An 18,476-nucleotide genomic window follows, 5' to 3' on the forward strand; every position below is an offset into this window, starting at 1 on the left:
AGACTCAGGGCGGCTTACAATTTAAAGCACAAATCAATGTGCTTAGCAATAATTTACATGCATTCTTGTAATAGGTCATCTCAGTGCTTTATTTTTAATAGGCTTTTTTCATTTTTTCCATTCCGGGCCCTCATTTCCCTGTTCTGCCCACAGTTGATACCTTAAGATTCTTCATAAATCTGTTTGTGTAGAGTTGCCTCTCCTCCCCCAGACAATTCCTTGCAGAAACCAAAGTAGACACATACTCAGTATTTCAGTTACAAGGTTATTGACTGACTGACTGACATTTCTAGCTGCTGCTAAAAGGTTTTTATCCTTTCACACCAAATCTTTAGTCATGTTTTGGTTTTTACAATAGTCTAACAAAATTCTAAAAGTAGTATTACAAATAAAAATTATTATTATAAGGCATGGCAACTACATTATAGTGCAGGGCTTTTCAACCTTTTCACCCATTGTACCACTTTTAGGATATGGCAACATCCGAGTACCACCAGTCACCTAGCAAGGTGTCAAAAACTTGATGATCCAAAAAAAAAGGAAAAAAGTGATGAAGTACAGGTAGTTCTCGACTTACAACAGTTAGTTTAGTGACTGTTCGAAGTTACAGTGGCACTGGAAAAAGTGCCCCCCAAGCCACAGCCGAGCAAGACACCTGCCTGCCCACCCAGTGGCACTCTTCCTCCTGCCAGAGGTTTTCATTGTTGTGAGCATTTCTATTGAGGATTGTCAGCAGGGGTGGGGAGGGGGGGGTGTCTGGTTTTTATTCCCTCCCTGCTGGGTGGTTGCAGCAGGTTTTGGTCACTTCACATGACCCTGGGACACTGTGACCCTCATAAATATGAATCAGTTGCCAAGCATCTGAATGTAAATCACAAGACCCTGGAGATGCTGCAACATTCCAGCTGATTGGCGCTTCTTCTGGGCTCAGCAGAAGCGCCGGGATCAGTGCCAAGCTCTACCTAGAGCCTGGCGCTGATCCTGGCGCTTCCGCTGAGCCCTGCAGCTCCAGCCGTCTCTCGCCCAGGCTTGTGCGGTGCTGCCACCGGTTCAGCTCATTCCCCTCCCCCGCTACCACCTACTAGGTGCCAATGTACCACAGGTGGTACCAGTACCACTGGTTGAAAAGCCCTGTTATAGTGTATTTCCATATAATAATGGTTGCTTTAATTCTAGCTGGGAAATATCTTTTTTTTCCTCCTGAGAAACTTAGTAAAACAACACAAGCTCTGTCTTACTATTCATGGAATCCAGAGTTCTGGGTGCTGCCTTCAAGGGCTTCCCATTCTATGGAACTGGAATACCACATGCCACACCCACCAGGAACACACAGGAAAGCAAAGTGCATGATTCTAGTCCAAAAGGTTTCTCCTTTACAATATTCTAGTTTTCAAGGGAAGAAGCAGAGGGGAGATCTGGTTGTCCCTTAAAAATTATCCTTTCACCCCAAAGGAAAAAAAGTCTGAAGAGGCTGCTTCAATGATTTTCCAGTCACTAGTCATGTCCCATGCAACCTCCAGGCCAGCAGCATTTGTTCACCACTGCATTATATCAATTTGGCTTGCTCAATATCTTACAGAAATGTTGTACTTCAGTCCGAATCTTTCAAACTGGCTGTAGAACAGCTGCAAATGTTTTGCCTAACCTAATCTAAGATCTAAACATAGTTGGATATGTGTGATAGGGTTCTCAGTGTCAGTCCTCTGGATTCTCTTTTTCTCTCCCCCCCCCTTTTTTTTAATACCTTCAAGTCAGTGTTGACTCCTGGCAACTGCGTAAACTACTCTCTGCAGGGGTTTTGGCAAGATTTTATGGAAATGGTTGCCTTCTTGCAAGGGCTGAGAGTGACTGGCCCAAGATCTCCCATCTGCTTTGTGTCTCCTGGTTTTCAGGCATGATGCCTTAAGCACTGCCCCAGATTGACTATCTTTGACCAATGAGCAAATACTAAGAACCACAAAGTATTGCTGGGGAAGAAAAAGGCCTATCTAGTCAGGCTTCTGGTTTTCTCAATAACCAATTAGATATCTAAGAGGATCTCATGTTAAAGCAGGGCAATGGGTGTAATAACTCCTCCATGTTATTTCATAAAGTAATAGTCAATGCTATCTTTGATCCTAAAGGCAGAATATAGATATTATATAATTTATTCTTCCTTTAAGTAATCTAGATTGATAATAATTAGCATAATATAAGGAAGCTAGTCCCATACTTAAATATGCATTTGAATAAATACTTTTGTGTTTATTCAGTGAATTTTCCACCATTTATTTGTATTGGATTATTCTAAGTACTAGGTATGAAAAAATAAGATAATTTCTTTTCTGGACTTCCGGTTTTGCGTCGTAGCAACGCAGCCAAGGGATTACAGGGCTCCATATCTGTCTGGTTTCGTCCTGCCAGGGGACCCTAAATGGGTCTAAAGTTGCCACGGAGAGTCGACAAAGGAGGGCCACCCCCATTGATCAGGGAAAGACAGGAATCGATCCATTTGATCTGGGGGAAGCCCTCCAAACTGACAGGAGAAAGGCTAGCTAGCTGCATTCCAGTAACTAACCCAAGCTACTGGTATCCGAAGTACAAAAGCACCAACTAAGAACAACTGTGAACAATGTGTTTGGAAGTGGGTGAGAATATTGATCTTCTCTTCTCTATTTTGAAACTGATTTCCTGGAAAAGATCCCCAAGAAGAAAAAAATCCTCCGAAAGTGAGAAGGAAGGGGATTATAACCCCATCCTTCCATAGACGGAAGCAGTGATTTAATTTTCATGGGGGACAGAAATACATTGAAATAGATTAATGTACTGAATACTGAGGGGAAATTAAGATTAAATAAGAATAGGTGAGAGTCAGATTTAAGAGATATGATTTGACCTACTAGATCAGGGGTGTCAAACTGCCGGCCCATGGGCCGGACGTGTCATCCGGAAGCCGCACCCACCCCATTGCCAGCAATGGCAAAATCGTCCCAATACGTTGCACGATGTTATGTGACATCGCAAGTTTGACGTGTCTGTACTAGATGGAGTACCATAAGATTAAACACCTGTTTGAATATGGTTAAAAAAATAATTAAATTTTGGATATGAATGGGTTTTATAGTAAAAGATAGGATTTATAAATAGTATAGTATTTTTTATGATATGGGAAATGTAAAAATACTGGGATGATTTAAGTGAATGAAAGGTTTTGGATATTTAAATGTAATCAATTCTGACAAAATTATAACCAACAAGAAATCTTTTGAATACTGAGGGGAAATTAAGCTTAAATAAGAATTCTGAAAACAGAACCTATAGTGATTTACATAAGATGATTTTTTGCAAATACAACTGTAATATAAGCTGATTAGAAAAGACGCTACATACTAATGTTATTGTTATTCACATAAATACTAGAAAAATGTTTAAATTCAATTTTGTATGTATTAAAAATACTAAGAACTACATTTGCTCAAGGTTGGTAAAAGGAGAACACTTGGAAGAAGAGAAGTTAGTATGTTTTTAATCCCATTTATATCCCGCCCTTCTCCGAAGACTCAGGGCGGCTTACAATTTAAGCACAAACCAATGTGCTTAGCAATAGCCTTCATTCTATGCTTGCTTATTAGGGCTTTCGCCCCCCCCCCCAAGCGGCATTATTACAAAGTCAGCTTATTGCCCCCAACAATCTGGGTCCTCATTTTACCAACCTCGGAAGGATGGAAGGCTGAGTCAACCTTGAGCCTGGTGGGACTCGAACCTGCACTAATTGCAGGCAGCTGGTGTTACTTAAGGAGGCATTAGCCCACTGTTGATTATGAAATCATAGAAAATATTATTGATTGTTGTTAAATATATGAATCCAGACAACATGTTGTTTACCAAGTACTAAAGATTGTTACCCCTTCATGGATTACTGCCTTGTCGTGGCGAAGGGGCTTGCGTAATTCAATGAAGCTATGAGCTATGCCGTGCAGGGCCACCCAAGACGGACAGGTCATAGCAGAGAGTTCTGACAAAACGTGATCCACTGGAGAAGGAAATGGCAACCCACTCCAGTATCTTTGCCATGAAAACCCTATGGACAGTACCAAAAGGCAAAACGATATGACGCTGGAAGATGAGCCCCTCAGGTCGGAAGGCGTCCAATATGCTACTGGGGAAGAGCAGAGGGCTAGTACTAGTAGCGCCAGAAAGAATGAAGCGACTGGGCCAAAGCCGAAAGGACGCTCATCTGTGGATGTGTCTGGTGGTGAAAGGAAAGTCCGATGCTGTAAAGATTTTTTCTCCATAGGAACCTGGAATGTAAGATCCATGAATCAAGGAAAACTGGACGTGGTCAAACAAGAGATGACAAGACTGAACATTGACATCTTAGGTATCAGCGAACTAAAATGGACAGGAATGGGTGAATTTAATTCAGATGACCATCAGGTATACTACTGTGGGCAAGAATCCTTCAGAAGAAATGGAGTAGCCTTCATAGTCAATAAAAGAGTAGGAAAAGCAATACTGGGATACAATCCTCAAAATGACAGAATGATCTCAGTTCGAATCCAAGGCAAACCATTCAATATCACAGTAGTCCAAGTCTATGCCCCAACCACCAGTGCTGAAGAGGATGAAATTGACCAGTTCTATGAAGCACTACAGCACCTTATAGAACTAACACCAAAAAATGATGTTCTTATCATCATGGGGGATTGGAATGCTAAAGTAGGAAGCCAAAAGATAACTGGAATAACTGGCAAGTTTGGCCTTGGAGTGCAAAATGAAGCAGGGCACAGGCTGATAGAATTCTGTCAAGAGAATACGATGGTCATAGCAAACACTCTTTTCCAACAACCCAAGAGACGGCTCTACACATGGACATCACCAGATGGTCAACACAGAAATCAGATTGACTATATGCTCTGCAGCCAAAGATGGAGAAGCTCTATACAGTCAGTAAAAACAAGACCAGGAGCTGACTGTGGCTCAGACCATGAGCTTCTCCTTGCAAAGTTTAGGCTTAAACTGAAGAAAGTAGGGAAAAGCACTAGGCCAGTCAGGTATGAATTAAATCATATCCCTGTTGAATATACAGTAGAGGTGACAAATAGATTTAAGGAATTAGATCTGATAGACAGAGTGCCTGAAGAACTATGGACAGAGGTTCGTGACATTGTACAACAGGTAGCAACCAAAACCATCCCAAAGAAAAAGAAATGCAAGAAAGCAAAATGGCTGTCTGAGGAAGCTTTGCAAATAGCTGAGGAAAGGAGGGAAGCGAAAGGCAAGGGAGAAAAAGAAAGATACACCCAATTGAATGCAGAATTCCAGAGAATAGCTAGAAGAGATAAGAATGCCTTCTTAAATGAACAGTGCAAAGAAATAGAAGAAAACAATAGAATAGGGAGGACCAGAGATCTTTTCAAGAAAATTGGAGAAATGAAGGGAACGTTTAATGCAAAAATGGGCATGATAAAGGACCAAAATGGCAGGGACCTAACAGAGGCAGAAGAGATTAAGAAGAGGTGGCAAAATTACACAGAAGAACTATACAAGAATGAGCTTAACGTCCCTGATAATCACAATGAGGTGGTCACTGACCTCGAGCCAGACATCCTAGAATGTGAAGTGAAGTGGGCCTTAGAAAAGCTGAGCAACAACAAAGCTAGTGGAGGTGACAGTATTCCAGCTGAGCTATTCAAAATCTTAAAAGACAATGCAGTAAAAGTGCTACACTCAATTTGCCAGCAAATTTGGAAAACTCAACAGTGGCCACAGGATTGGAAAAGATCAGTTTACATTCCAATTCCTAAGAAAGGCAGTGCCAAAGAATGTTCAAACTATCGCACCATTGCACTCATTTCTCATGCTAGTAAAGTCATGCTTAAAATCCTACAAGCTAGACTTCAGCAGTATGTGGATCGAGAACTACCAGAAGTGCAGGCAGGATTTCGAAGAGGCAGAGGAACTAGAGATCAAATTGCCAACATACGCTGGATCATGGAGAAAGCTAGGGAGTTCCAGAAAAACATCTACTTCTGCTTCATTGACTATGCTAAAGCCTTTGATTGTGTGGATCATAACAAACTGTGGCAAGTTCTTAAAGAGATGGGAGTACCAGACCATCTTATTGGGCTCTTGAGAAACCTATATGCGGGTCAAGAAGCAACAGTGAGAACTGGACACGGAACCACTGATTGGTTCAAAATTGGGAAAGGAGTCCGGCAAGGCTGTATACTGTCACCCTGCCTATTTAACTTATATGCAGAGCACATCATGAGAAAGGCAGGGCTAGATGAATCAAAAGTTGGAATTAAGATTGCCGGAAGAAATATCAACAACCTAAGATACGCAGATGATACCACTCTAATGGCAGAAAGTGAAGAAGAACTAAAGAGCCTCTTGTTGCAGGTGAAGAAGGAGAGTGCAAAACTTGGGTTGAAACTTAACATTAAGAAAACCAAGATCATGGCATCTGGCCCTCTCAATTCCTGGCAAATAGATGGGGAAGAAATGGAGGTAGTGACAGATTTTATTTTCCTGGGCTCCAAGATCACTGCAGATGGGGACTGTAGCCAAGAAATTAAAAGACGCTTGCTCCTGGGGAGGAAAGCCATGGCAAATCTAGACAGCACACTAAAAAGCAGAGACATCACCCTGTCAACAAAAGTGCGTATAGTCAAGGCTATGGTCTTTCCAGTTGCAATGTATGGTAGTGAAAGTTGGACCATAAGAAAGGCTGAGCGCCAAAGAATTGAGGCCTTTGAACTGTGGTGCTGGAGAAGACTCCTGCGAGTCCCTTGGACTGCAAGGCGATCAAACCGGTCAGTCCTAGAGGAGATCAATCCTGACTGCTCTTTAGAAGGCCAGATCCTGAAGCTAAAACTCAAGTACTTTGGCCACCTAATGAGAAGGAAGGACTCCCTGGAGAAGAGCCTAATGCTGGGGAAGATCGAGGGCAATAGAAGAAGGGGACGACAGAGAATGAGGTGGATGGATGGAGTCACTGAAGCAGTAGGCGTGAGCTTAAATGGACTCCAGAAGATGGTAGAGGACAGGAAGGCCTGGAGGAATGTTGTCCATAGGGTCGCGATGGGTCGGACACGACTTCGCAGCTAACAACAACAACAAAAAGATTGTTATTCCAAAAAAATTAATAAAATATATTTAAAAAAATATAATTTCTGTAAATTATCTCCACCCATACATAATTCTACATGCCTCTATTTCATACCTTCACATTTTTTAATAAACTGCTCAAATATTTTTACGTTTCCACATAGGGGAGTTGCTTAGCTTCTTGATAATATCAGTTTCTCTTTTCTGCATTCTCCAGCTTTATATTGTGCTTTTTGAGATTCTAAAATCAAAATAGTCACAATATTTAAAAAAGATGATTGCACAATACATTTCAATAAGACATAACAGTATTGTCAGTTTTATTTATCTCCTTTTTTCACAGACTAAGTTGATTTTATTGACCTATCCATCACAGACCCAGGATCTCTTAGATCCCACTGATGCACAGAGCAAATTACATTTTTTTACATATTGTGTAACATTCAGTATTTGCCAATTTAATACATATTCATCCAGTTGGGAGAAATTCTTTTAGACTAAGCTTCCAGTTCATTTTTCTTCAATTAGTACCAAAATCTTTTCATTCAAATGATTTAAGCACGATGTAAAGATTTTTGTCTTAATTTCTTTTCTTTTCTTGCCTAGTTTTTATGACAAGAAAGAAGCTGTACATGAAGCATTATGTGATAACATTGATACGCGTACAGTTTTGGAAGAGCTGCGATCATTGGTCAGTCAGTGTAATTCCTATATTGCTGCAAAGAAGACTGCCCGACAGATGCCAAATAGAATGTTGCTAGAAAATATAAGCATTTATCTTACCCACATATTCAAGGTATGGGATTTTTGAATAAAGCTTTCAAATTTGGCCATGTATTGTTTGTTAAGGATACATGTTAGTGGTTAGTTTTTTTTATGATTTGGAGTAGAACTTGGAGATTTGTTGTGGTTTAGAATACAATTGGCAATTACTTTAATAAGAATGTTGGGGTGTGATTGACTAATAAAGTCTGCTTGCTAGAAATTAATATACACCTTAAGGTTCATTACTACTGCCTACTTACTTACTTATTAACTTATTTTGTTTCCTTCCTTCCCAAACGTTTATGATGCTGTAACCAAAAACTGATTCAGAGCAATCTATACTTTATTAATTCAGTAATAAGGTTAAATACATAAGTAATTAATGTATTAATCTTGACAATAATCAGGCAATACTATTTCAGGAGCAATTAAAATTTGCATCATGCCCCAAAGTGCTATAGAACAGCCTTCTTCCCCTAGCAGGAACCTCTTGGAGAATAGTTGTTATCTATCTATGGGAATTTATATATTGTTCCACTGTATGTGTGGAATATGAAACCTTGCATGGTAACTCAAATTGCATTCATGTTATTTTTGATTGAAATTTCTAACACTTAAAAACTACCTGCTAGTAAGTGTGAATCTATATGTTCAGGTTTGTATACATTTCCTTTGCATAGGTCTTTGGTGCAATAGAAAGCGAGGAGGGAATTGGTTTCCCAGTTGGAAGAAATGGTCATGTGTTAAATGTAAGTGGAAAGCATATTTTACTGATTTTATTACTATTCATGGTTTTTAAAGATTGGCTTAGACATTGAAGTAAGCTTTCAAGAAACATAGTGGTGGTAGCGGTAGTAGGAATAAGAGAAATAGTGTATTTTTATCCTGCGTTTTGTTTTGTTCTGTTACACACACACTTATATAGGATAGGAAGTTCTTCCTGCCATTTAATGGGAAATAGCAACCAATGGGTTGTGCTGGGGGGGGGCGAAAGCCCTAATAATCAGGCATATACATAGAATGAAGGCTATTGCTAAGCACATTGATTTGTGCTTCTTAGATTGTAAGCTGCCCTGAGTCTTCGGAGAAGAGCGGGATATAAATGGGATTTTTTAAAAAAAGGAAGGTATATGAAAGACATAATTGGTAGAACAGAATGTACACATACATATTATTCTTTGAAATAGCATGCTTTTATTATATAACCTTGTCTAATATAGTAGAAAACAAATCAGATATAATGGTAGGGATGTGAAGATCACCATATTTTGTTCTAGGTTAAGATTGGCAGAAAATGTTTTCCAACTTGTTTAGGAAGTTGATGTATTCTATTTAAAAGAATGAGCACTTTGTTAAAGTCACAATGCTTTTACTAGTTACACTTCATTCAACATTTTAGGTAGCAAGTAAGCAACCCATGACCCACTGGGTTGTTGTGTCAGGGATGTTTCCTTACCAGATTCCTCAATGCCTTCAACAATGGCAGAGTTTCTAACATACTGCCTTAATTGGAAAAGTTGCAATACTTTGAGAGATTTCTGCCTTGAAATAGTCCATGTTGAATTATACTACAATTATTAGGATAGGAAATATTTTATAACATTTTATATTATGTCCTAAATGACAGATCTGTGCAGAAAATGGCACTAGATCTAGCAATAGAAAAGAATCAAGATTGTACAAATTGATATTCCTGGGTATGTGCTACAATAAGACCAGCGTAAACCAATGTAGCCCTGATATAATCATCACAGAAATTAGTGAATATCAAAATGGTATTTGTCAATTCACGGCAGTACGACTATCCTTTGTTCATCAATGTAACCTCTGACTGATACTGATATTGTGAATAGTGGGGGTCATGAGAAAGCCGCTTTTGTTCATGTAAGAGCCTTATTCAAATAAACAATTTTATTCCAAGTACTTACATACGAAACCTGCATTAGTTCAGCCTGAATAGGGCAATGATGCAAATGCTTTGTTTAGATACACTAAGGGAGCATTCTGACATCAGAAAGAGGTATCCAGCTTTCTCCATTTCCATCAGTCACAAGATATCAAATGTTATCAACAGATAAGACCCATTGCTTGAAATGAGGAGGGGTGGGCACGGTGGATTTCTTCTTTTGGACCGTATTTAGTCTTTTCCAAAACAAAGAATGTAATATTTAAAAGGTATCCAGTTTTCTGTTTTGCCTGAGGGTCTTGCATTATATTGTCTATCTGCTCAACAGGTAGTCCTTGACCTACAACCATTCATTTAGTGGCCATTGAGCTTACAATGGCACTGAAAAAAGTGACTTGTGACCGTTTTTCAAAATTATGACCATTGCAGCATTCCTGTGGTCATGTGATCAAAATCCAGATGCTTGGCAACTGGCTCGTATTTACGACAATTGCAGTGTCCCGGGGTCTTGTGATCACCTTTTGCTCCCTTCTGACAAAGTCAATGAGGAAACCAGATTCACTTAACAATCTTGTTACTAGCTTAACAGTGATTCACTTAACTGTGGCAAAAAAGTCATACAGTGGGGCAAAAGTCACTTAACGACTGTCCTGCTTAGCAACAGAAATTTTGGTCTCAATTGTGGTCATTAAGTCGAGGACCACCTGTATAAAACTCAGGTATGATAAGAGCTCCTTTGCTTCATTCATTCACCTTGTGTAGATAATGGTTTTAGAAATCCACCTAGTTTGGAAGAAAATGGGTAAAAGTAGTTTAGGAAGGAAATGATATTTAAAGTGCCTTTTTTTATGCTGCAGCTTGAATCTACAGTAATGCCATACCTTCATGTTTTATCTGAGTTCAGAGAAGGGGTACGGCAAATTGCCAGGGAGAAAAAAGGTGAGGTTTTTCTGGTTATAAATAGACATCTATACAAATTGTGTGCCACTGCTACAAAAGGGAATCCTTTGTTTCCACATACAACTAATAATTCAGTCCCTTGTGCAAAATGTGCAAATAGGCAGGAGCCCCTTTCAGTCACAAGGTGAGCACGTTTTTAGAAGTGACACTCTGCATTTACATTCAGGCTTACTTATTTTGGTTTGCTACTAGAAATAACTGTCCATTTTTATTGCACTGTGGTGTGTTTACTGGTGACTGCATGAAATTTTATTATTTTAAAACACACTTCTAAAAGAAAGCAAGGAAGTGTACTGTGTTTTTTCACTTCCTGGCTGTACTTGTTTGAGTTGCCCAGATTCCACAGCCTGCTGCACAAAGCATATTTTTATGGCTGAAACGCAATATCAAGTCAAAGAATCTTAACTGACATGCCATTACATGACATAATATGGCTCCTTTCTTCCCCTGCTTCTAGGCATTGTAGAGCTTAATAATTTACAAGTGGAAATCTCATTTTGAGATCATTAGTGTCGTTACAAAGGACTCATTCATGCACTGCTGATTTCTTGTTTTTAGATCAGAAGAGTTTTAACTAGGATATTAATATGATATGTAAATAAAATATTTTTATTCATTGAACAAAAACAGCAGAAACTGGGAACTTTGAGAGTATAGTGGCTGTTCTTAGCAAAGACTTTATTTGATTTTTGAATCTTTAGTTGATAACTGAGATGAAAAAAATGCCCCAAATAAATTATAATATCGGGACATTGAGAAGCATTTAAAGAAAAACCAACTCTTGTTGCAAAATATCAGTGTGATATACTGTAGTTTGGAGATAAGAAACTTAAATTCACCTATTGGCTCCTGTACCCTTTGCTTCTGTGGACAAAAGCAGATGCAATTATGCATTTCTTAAAAAGCATATAATGTTTTATTGTGGTTTATTTGGTGCAACTTTAAACATATTTACTAGTTAAGAATTCCCTGGAAGTTGAAAGAATTTAACTGGTAGGAAATGTATTTAAGATTGCAGTTTTAGTCAATTTCACAGGAATAATGAAAGTTCATTTATGCAGGGAGTTAAGTTGTATAATTGTATGGATGTTCCCAAATTAAGTCTTCAATTCTGGCTGTTGAAATGAAGGGTACAGTATGATTCTTGGCTCAGATATGAGAAAAACGCTGCCAACGAAAAAATGCTGCACAGAGCTAAAAAAACTTAATATATATAATGAGGGATCTCCTGGAAAGTTTAAGTCATCCCAATTCTCAGATTGTGCAGTATACAGTGTTTCCTCAAATGCTTATTCCTCTAAAACAAAAACAGGAAAAATTAGCAAAATTATATCATGAAGAACACCCACTGAAACGTTAATAAAATGTCTTCACCTTGTCCAGCTGACCAGATTTTTTTTTAACTTTCAACGTGTTTTTTTAAATTTCAACATTTTCATTGCTCTTGTAGTGTTTGAAGTTCTGAAGCTTTGCGATTCGCTTCGAGACGATATCCTTCCAGAGCACGGAGTTCGGTTTGAAGATCATGAAGGTAAAAAAGTGCCTGAGTTCTGTCTTGGCTTCTCTTTTCGGCTGCTAATATGAAACACTACAGTAGCAATCTAGCTTGATTCCAGACAATTTATATGGATGATGGACTGGGTAAACCGTAGTAATGACATATATAAAAGCATTTAAAAGATCTTTTTTTTTTTAATTTTCCCCTAGGACTTCCAACCGTGGTCAAGTTGGTAGACAGAGACACCTTGCTAAAAGAAAGAGAAGAAAAGGAAAAGGTTCTGCATTCTGTTCTTCAAATTATTTTTTCCTATGCATTTAATTTACAACGATCCACCACTTACGCATGAGCTAGGAACAGAAATGTAGTCCTGTGCCTCTGTACTTGTTTATGAGTACAAATTTTACTAGGGATTTGGGGGCTAAACCACACGTGCTGTTTGCTAGAGGAAGGAATGCTCCCTTAATATATATATATGACATCATGAGGGCAAAGCCCTTATGATTTCATCCCCATTTCATTCCTTGTGTGTTGCTACTCTTTTTTTTTTATTAAAGTTTTACAAAAACAAAATTTTACAATATATCCCCAAATCCCTCCCACCCCAAACCCGCCCACTTCCCCCCCCCCACTTCCCAGAGCTAAATACAGGATTATAGTTACAATAATCATATTCTAAATAAAAATTATGCATAATATACAATTAACCAAATTCATAATGTGCTTTAACTCCCCTTTAACATAACTACAAACAAAGTACCAATAACAATATCCCACTAAAATCTACTCATAAGCTAAATGGAACTTTTTAGTCCCATATTTGTTCTGAATATAATCTATCCATCTCCTCCAAACTGAAATATATCTTTCCTGTGAATGATCTTTCAAATAAGCAGAAATCTTAGACATTTCTATAAGATTCGAAACTTTAAACACCCATTCTTCTATAGTGGGCAAACTATCCTTCTTCCAATATTGTCCCACCAGTAACCGTGCTGCTGTTATCATGTTCAACATCAAGTTAGTTTCTTTAACATCACAATCTACAACAATACCCAATAAAACAATTACGGAGAAAACTTTAACTTTCTCTTAAAAATCTTTTGAATGTTTCACCAAATTTTGATCCAAAAAGCTTTTATAGTGTGTTGCTACTCTTGAGTTTATCTACTTGTAACTGATGGTCCTCTTCTTTTTCCTTCCACAATTCCCAGTTTTCTCATGTTCATGTTCCCCTGTAATTCAATCTTTGCCACTTCAACTTTACTTTTCCTTCATGACGACACATCCCACATCTAGCTGTGACATAACACCATTGATACTCCAAAAGATCCTCAACATTTCCTCTGCCGCATATCGTTATCTTACTCGAGAGGGCCTACTATCCAACAGTATATTATCAGTCACTTTTTCTTGGAAAAAACGGGGCTCGTTTACCACTGCCTTCTCCCATGTGGCATGAAATGATGCTTTTGCTGTTGTCCTTAAAGTGATCATTCACCTCCAGCATCCTCCTGTATCATCATTGGTACCCTAGGATAGATGGGTTTTTTTGCTCCAGCAGGTAGACTGTTCTTCATGAATACACACCCTGCTGTGATGATGCAGAATAATCAGACTTGAAGGATGGGGAATATATGCATACGGTGCAGTGATTTTAATATTGTTTTTAAAATAATGATCATTCTTTATTATGATTTCACCTAGATTGAAGAAGAGAAAAAGAAGAAAAAGCAAGAAGCAGCTAAGAAAAAACAAGAACAAGAGGTAAATCACCTATATCATGAGCTGAATGGTAGGCGGTGATATCACAGTCACTACAGACCTTGAAGATAATTTTGCCTTCACTGTCCAAGTCATTCTACAGTGTAAAGACTTTTGTGCTTTTGCATAGCATGCTTGTGATATTAATGTGAACATTTATTTCTATCTGAAGTTTTTGAAGTGTTGATCAAAGTTTATTTTTAGCTGAAGGTTGGGTATGTTTGTTACAATGTGAGCAACAAAAAATGTTGTGGCAATGGTGCAGGTGGTTCTCACCCCCACAATTAGGACCAGAACCTCCATGCTAAGTGATGCAGATGTTAAATGAGGCACATCTAATTTTATGACCTCTTTTGATGGAGTCATTAAGAGAATCGCCAGAGTGGTTAAACAAATCACATAGTTGTTAAGTAAATCTGGTTTCCCCACTGATTTTGCTTGTTGGAAGATTATGAGAAGGGTGCAAATGGCAATGATGTGGCTCCAGGACATTGCAAGTGTCATAAATATTGAACATGTGACCACAGGACACTGTAATGGTGGTAAATGCCAGGACTTGTCATAAGTTACTTTTTTCAATACCATTGTAACCTTGAATGATCATTAAATGAATTGTTATAATTCAAGGACTAACTGTAATTCTTATTATGTTATTTATTCCTGAATTTTAATGTCTACTTTATGTTACAGGCAGCAAAACTTGCAAAAATGAAAATTCCACCTGGAGAGATGTTTAAATCTGAGCACGACAAATATTCCAAATTCGATGAAAGTGTAAGAATACTGCGACTTTAAAACACACACACACACACACAAAATTCAGGAATGAGGGGAAAAACTACCAGTATAAATAATCATGATTATTCAGAGGTATATTGTGGAGTGGAAAAAATGGATTGATTACATCCAGAATAAATATGGGACTAAAAAGTTTCATTTAGCATTTGAATAAGTATTGATGTGATATTTATATCGCTTGTAGTCATTTTATAAGAGTTAAAGTGCGATAGATTTAATAGCTTGTTGTTTTCATATGGTAGATTATGATTGTTTTTACTCTTATACCTTGTATTTAGCTCTGGGAAGTCGGGGAGGGGGGAAAGGGAGGGAGGGAGGTGTTGGGGGAGGGTTGGGAAGAGGGGGGGTTGGGAGGGGTTTTGTTTTGTTAAAGATAAAATGTACTGAAAAACTTTTCAATAAAAAAAAATAATCATGATTATTTCAAATGTTTAAAGTGCTTAACAAATGTAATCAGTTATAATCCTTACAATGCAGAACTTTGTAAGATAACAGCACTAATATTATCCACCACGTCTCATTGAAGAGACCAAAAGAGGCTGGTTCAAGGCCATCCCAATCATCATTTCATTCATAATAGTATTTGAAACTGAATCTCTTCACTCATTTATATTGAATTAATATTTTCTAGGGGCTTCCAACCCATGACGTAGAAGGCAAAGAACTCAGCAAAGGACAGATGAAGAAATTAAAGAAAATGTATGAAGCACAAGAAAAACTGTACAAGGAATTTCTTCAAATGAATCAAAATGGAGTTGCAAAATGAAAATAAAATTTGGACAATATTTTTCCTAAAGAAATGCAAGAGATGGGTAACATCAGTGGAAGTAATAAGTTATTTCTGCATGTGCCATACTGTGCTGATATATATATAATTTAGTTGCAGATATCAATAAAACTTTTGTTACCGTAATAAAATCCATGTAATGTTTATGCAACAGGATCAAAAACTAAGAACCAACAAAAACCTAATTTAATTTTAATCTGAAAATTCACTTATTTCTAAACTAATTTGTGAATTAGTACAGATGGAGAAAAAGTCTACAAAAAGATTTATTTTAGGAAAACATGCACAAAATATGTGTGCTAGAAAAAGATAACTGCATTATATTAGAAAACATACTGAAAAACATTACATTATGTAAAGTACTTTTAAAAATGTGCGGGACCGTTCAGGTAGGTTTGTTTTGTAAAGGAAAACTGATAAATTTGTTATTAATTTAAATCAAAATTAGAAAAATGAGAAACTGAGTCAATGTATAAAACAATTTCATCTTTCCCTAGAATGAAATAATTATTTTTCTAATGAATGACATGATCAGTTGAGCAATATTTTTGTTTAGTGCAAAATCTAATTTCACATTTTTTCAGAAATAGGTACCAATTTATTTTCTGTAACTCACTCCAAGTCTAACAATTTGCACACTTTTTTGGCAGATTAACAGATTAATAAAATAGGACATTAAGTAGAAACTAAGAGTGCTAAACAGTGGCGTAGCGTGGGTTGTCAGCACCTGGGGCAAGGCAACCGGAAGCGGAAATAGAGGGGCGGGCGGGCGGTGACATCACGGCACTGCTGAAAAGACGCGCCCCGCAGCGGCGTAGACTTTCCAAGAAGAGTCGCGCGCATGCGGGATGCTTTCGGGTCCCTCTCGAGGGCGGCTGGGCGGGGCTCCGACCTGCAAGAGCCGCTGCATTCAAGCTTGCACGTGAGCCCCGCTAAATAAAGCCACGCATGCGCACGAAGCTAGGCCGGCCGGCCAGCGGGTCCGTCTTCGCTCGGCCAAACCTGCCAGGGCGCCTGCGGGGCGCTTGCGGTTGGCCTGAGCCTGGGCAGAGAGTTGGCCGCTTCTATTTATTTTATTCAGTTTATGTGGCTGCCCATCTCACCTGCCGGACTCATTTCGCTTTGCAAGAAAGAGCAGCTCGAGAGCGGAGCCAAGCCAACTCTGTGCAGCCCTTGGGGCTCCCTGAGCAGCTCAGTGCGAGCGCGCCCCCCCAGATGTTGCGCCCGGTGCGGCCGGCCCCCCCTGCACCCCCCACGCTACGCCACTGGTGCTAAAGAAGAGCAAGTTGCAAGGAATTGAAACATTACTGCAAAATTGTTCTTTAAATATAGACTCAGAAGCATAGATCCATTTTTTGCTGTAAATATAGCATTTATACATAATTTTCAGATTGTTGTTATAATCTATGACCAACCCAGAATACATTCCCACCAACTCTACCAAATGTTAAGGTTGTTTTGTCCTATTGAAATTACTTTGTAACTCAATAAAATGTCACAGGTCACTCTGATTTTTACAAACTAAAGTCAACATTTCAACAAAATCTACATTTATTCTTGAAAAGTTCCATCTGATTTGCTGCCCGCCCACTATGACTCTTCTAGTACCATATTAAATTAGGGTAATTTAAATACCTTGCAATAATAACAAATGTGTGCCAATTGCACTCTTTCTTGGATAGGTAGGCCTTGTTCACAGTCACTCATGCCTTAGTCACTTCCCATTTGGATCACTGGAATGTGCTTTATATGGGACTGCCCTTGAAGACCTCTCGGAAGATACAAATCATCCAGAACACAGCCAGGTCAATAAGGTAGCCACACTTCAGGCTTCTTCCCTGAAATCTATTGGGTTCCCCCTTGGAACCCTGGAAGCATTCCTTTTCCATGACTGCCTATACCTTGTGGAATGCTACTTCCCCCCCCCCCCCATGATTCACCAGGCTTCCACACAAGTCTTTCAGAAGGCCATCAAGACCTGGCTTTTTACCCAGGCATTGAGTATCATGAAACTATTTAGATATGAAGCATTCCAAGAGGATGATTGACATACCAATTTTATTTTGCTTTTATGGTTTCAGATTTTATAGTTCTTGGTTTTGTTATGCTTTTTATCCAGGGTTGCTTTTTAAAATGGGTGGCTATGCAAATCTTTTAACTAAGAAAAATAGATAATAACTCAGCCGATTGCTGTGTTTAACACACCATAACAAATCTGTGAACTAAGTCTTTGTGGTATGCTATAAAAGGGCCTAATATTTCTTCAGAGGAGGATATACTGTTTCTGGGGAAAACCAACGTACAGTATAATGAGAAGCAAAAGAACAAACTGTGGTCCTCAATGGAACTGCATCTACATGAAGAAAAGTGTTTACTGGGGTGCTCCAGGGCTCTGTTCTGGGCCCAATGCTCTTCAGCATCTTCATCAATGATTTGGATGAGGGGATATATGGGGAACTCATCAAATTTGCAAACGACACCACGCTGGCAGGAATAGCTAGAAGATAGGCTTAAGATACAGAAGAATCTTGACAGACTTGAACATTGGGTGCTATAACAAAATGAAATTCAATGGTAAAAAAATTAATGTTCTACATTTAGGCAAGAAAAACCAAATGCACAGGTACAGTAGGTGGTACCTTGCTCAATAATAGTAACAGAGGGAACTCGGAGTCCTAGTGGACAATCACTTAAATATGACCCAGCAATGTGCTGCAGTTGCCAAAAAAGCCAACACAGTGCTAGGCTGCATTAACAGAGGGATAGAATCAAGATCACGTGAAGTGTTAATACCACTTTACAATGCCTTGGTAAGGCCACACTTGGAATACTGCATCCAGTTTTGGTCACCATGATGTAAAAAAGATGTTGAGACTCTGGAAAGAGTATAGAGAAGACCAACACAG

At 38.6% G+C, this 18,476-nt stretch overlaps 1 protein-coding gene across 2 annotated transcripts in view; it reads left to right on the plus strand.

Moving 5' to 3' along the window:
- The window catches only part of CARS1 (cysteinyl-tRNA synthetase 1), a 44,843-nt gene extending 28,600 nt beyond the window's left edge, over window positions 1-16,243 (plus strand). For both annotated transcript variants that reach the window (XM_083348465.1, XM_083348464.1), the window contains 8 exons: window positions 7,699-7,888; window positions 8,538-8,606; window positions 10,621-10,702; window positions 12,174-12,254; window positions 12,431-12,498; window positions 13,929-13,988; window positions 14,676-14,759; window positions 15,415-16,243. In XM_083348465.1, the coding sequence (XP_083204591.1) occupies window positions 7,699-7,888; window positions 8,538-8,606; window positions 10,621-10,702; window positions 12,174-12,254; window positions 12,431-12,498; window positions 13,929-13,988; window positions 14,676-14,759; window positions 15,415-15,549 (769 nt within the window). In that variant the 3' untranslated portion in view covers window positions 15,550-16,243. The remainder of the gene's footprint in view (window positions 1-7,698; window positions 7,889-8,537; window positions 8,607-10,620; window positions 10,703-12,173; window positions 12,255-12,430; window positions 12,499-13,928; window positions 13,989-14,675; window positions 14,760-15,414) is intronic.
- Window positions 16,244-18,476: the final 2,233 nt, after the last annotated feature.

The sequence above is a fragment of the Vipera ursinii genome (assembly GCF_947247035.1).
Source record: "Vipera ursinii genome assembly, chromosome: 1".
NCBI classification, from domain to species: Eukaryota; Metazoa; Chordata; class Lepidosauria; order Squamata; family Viperidae; genus Vipera; species Vipera ursinii.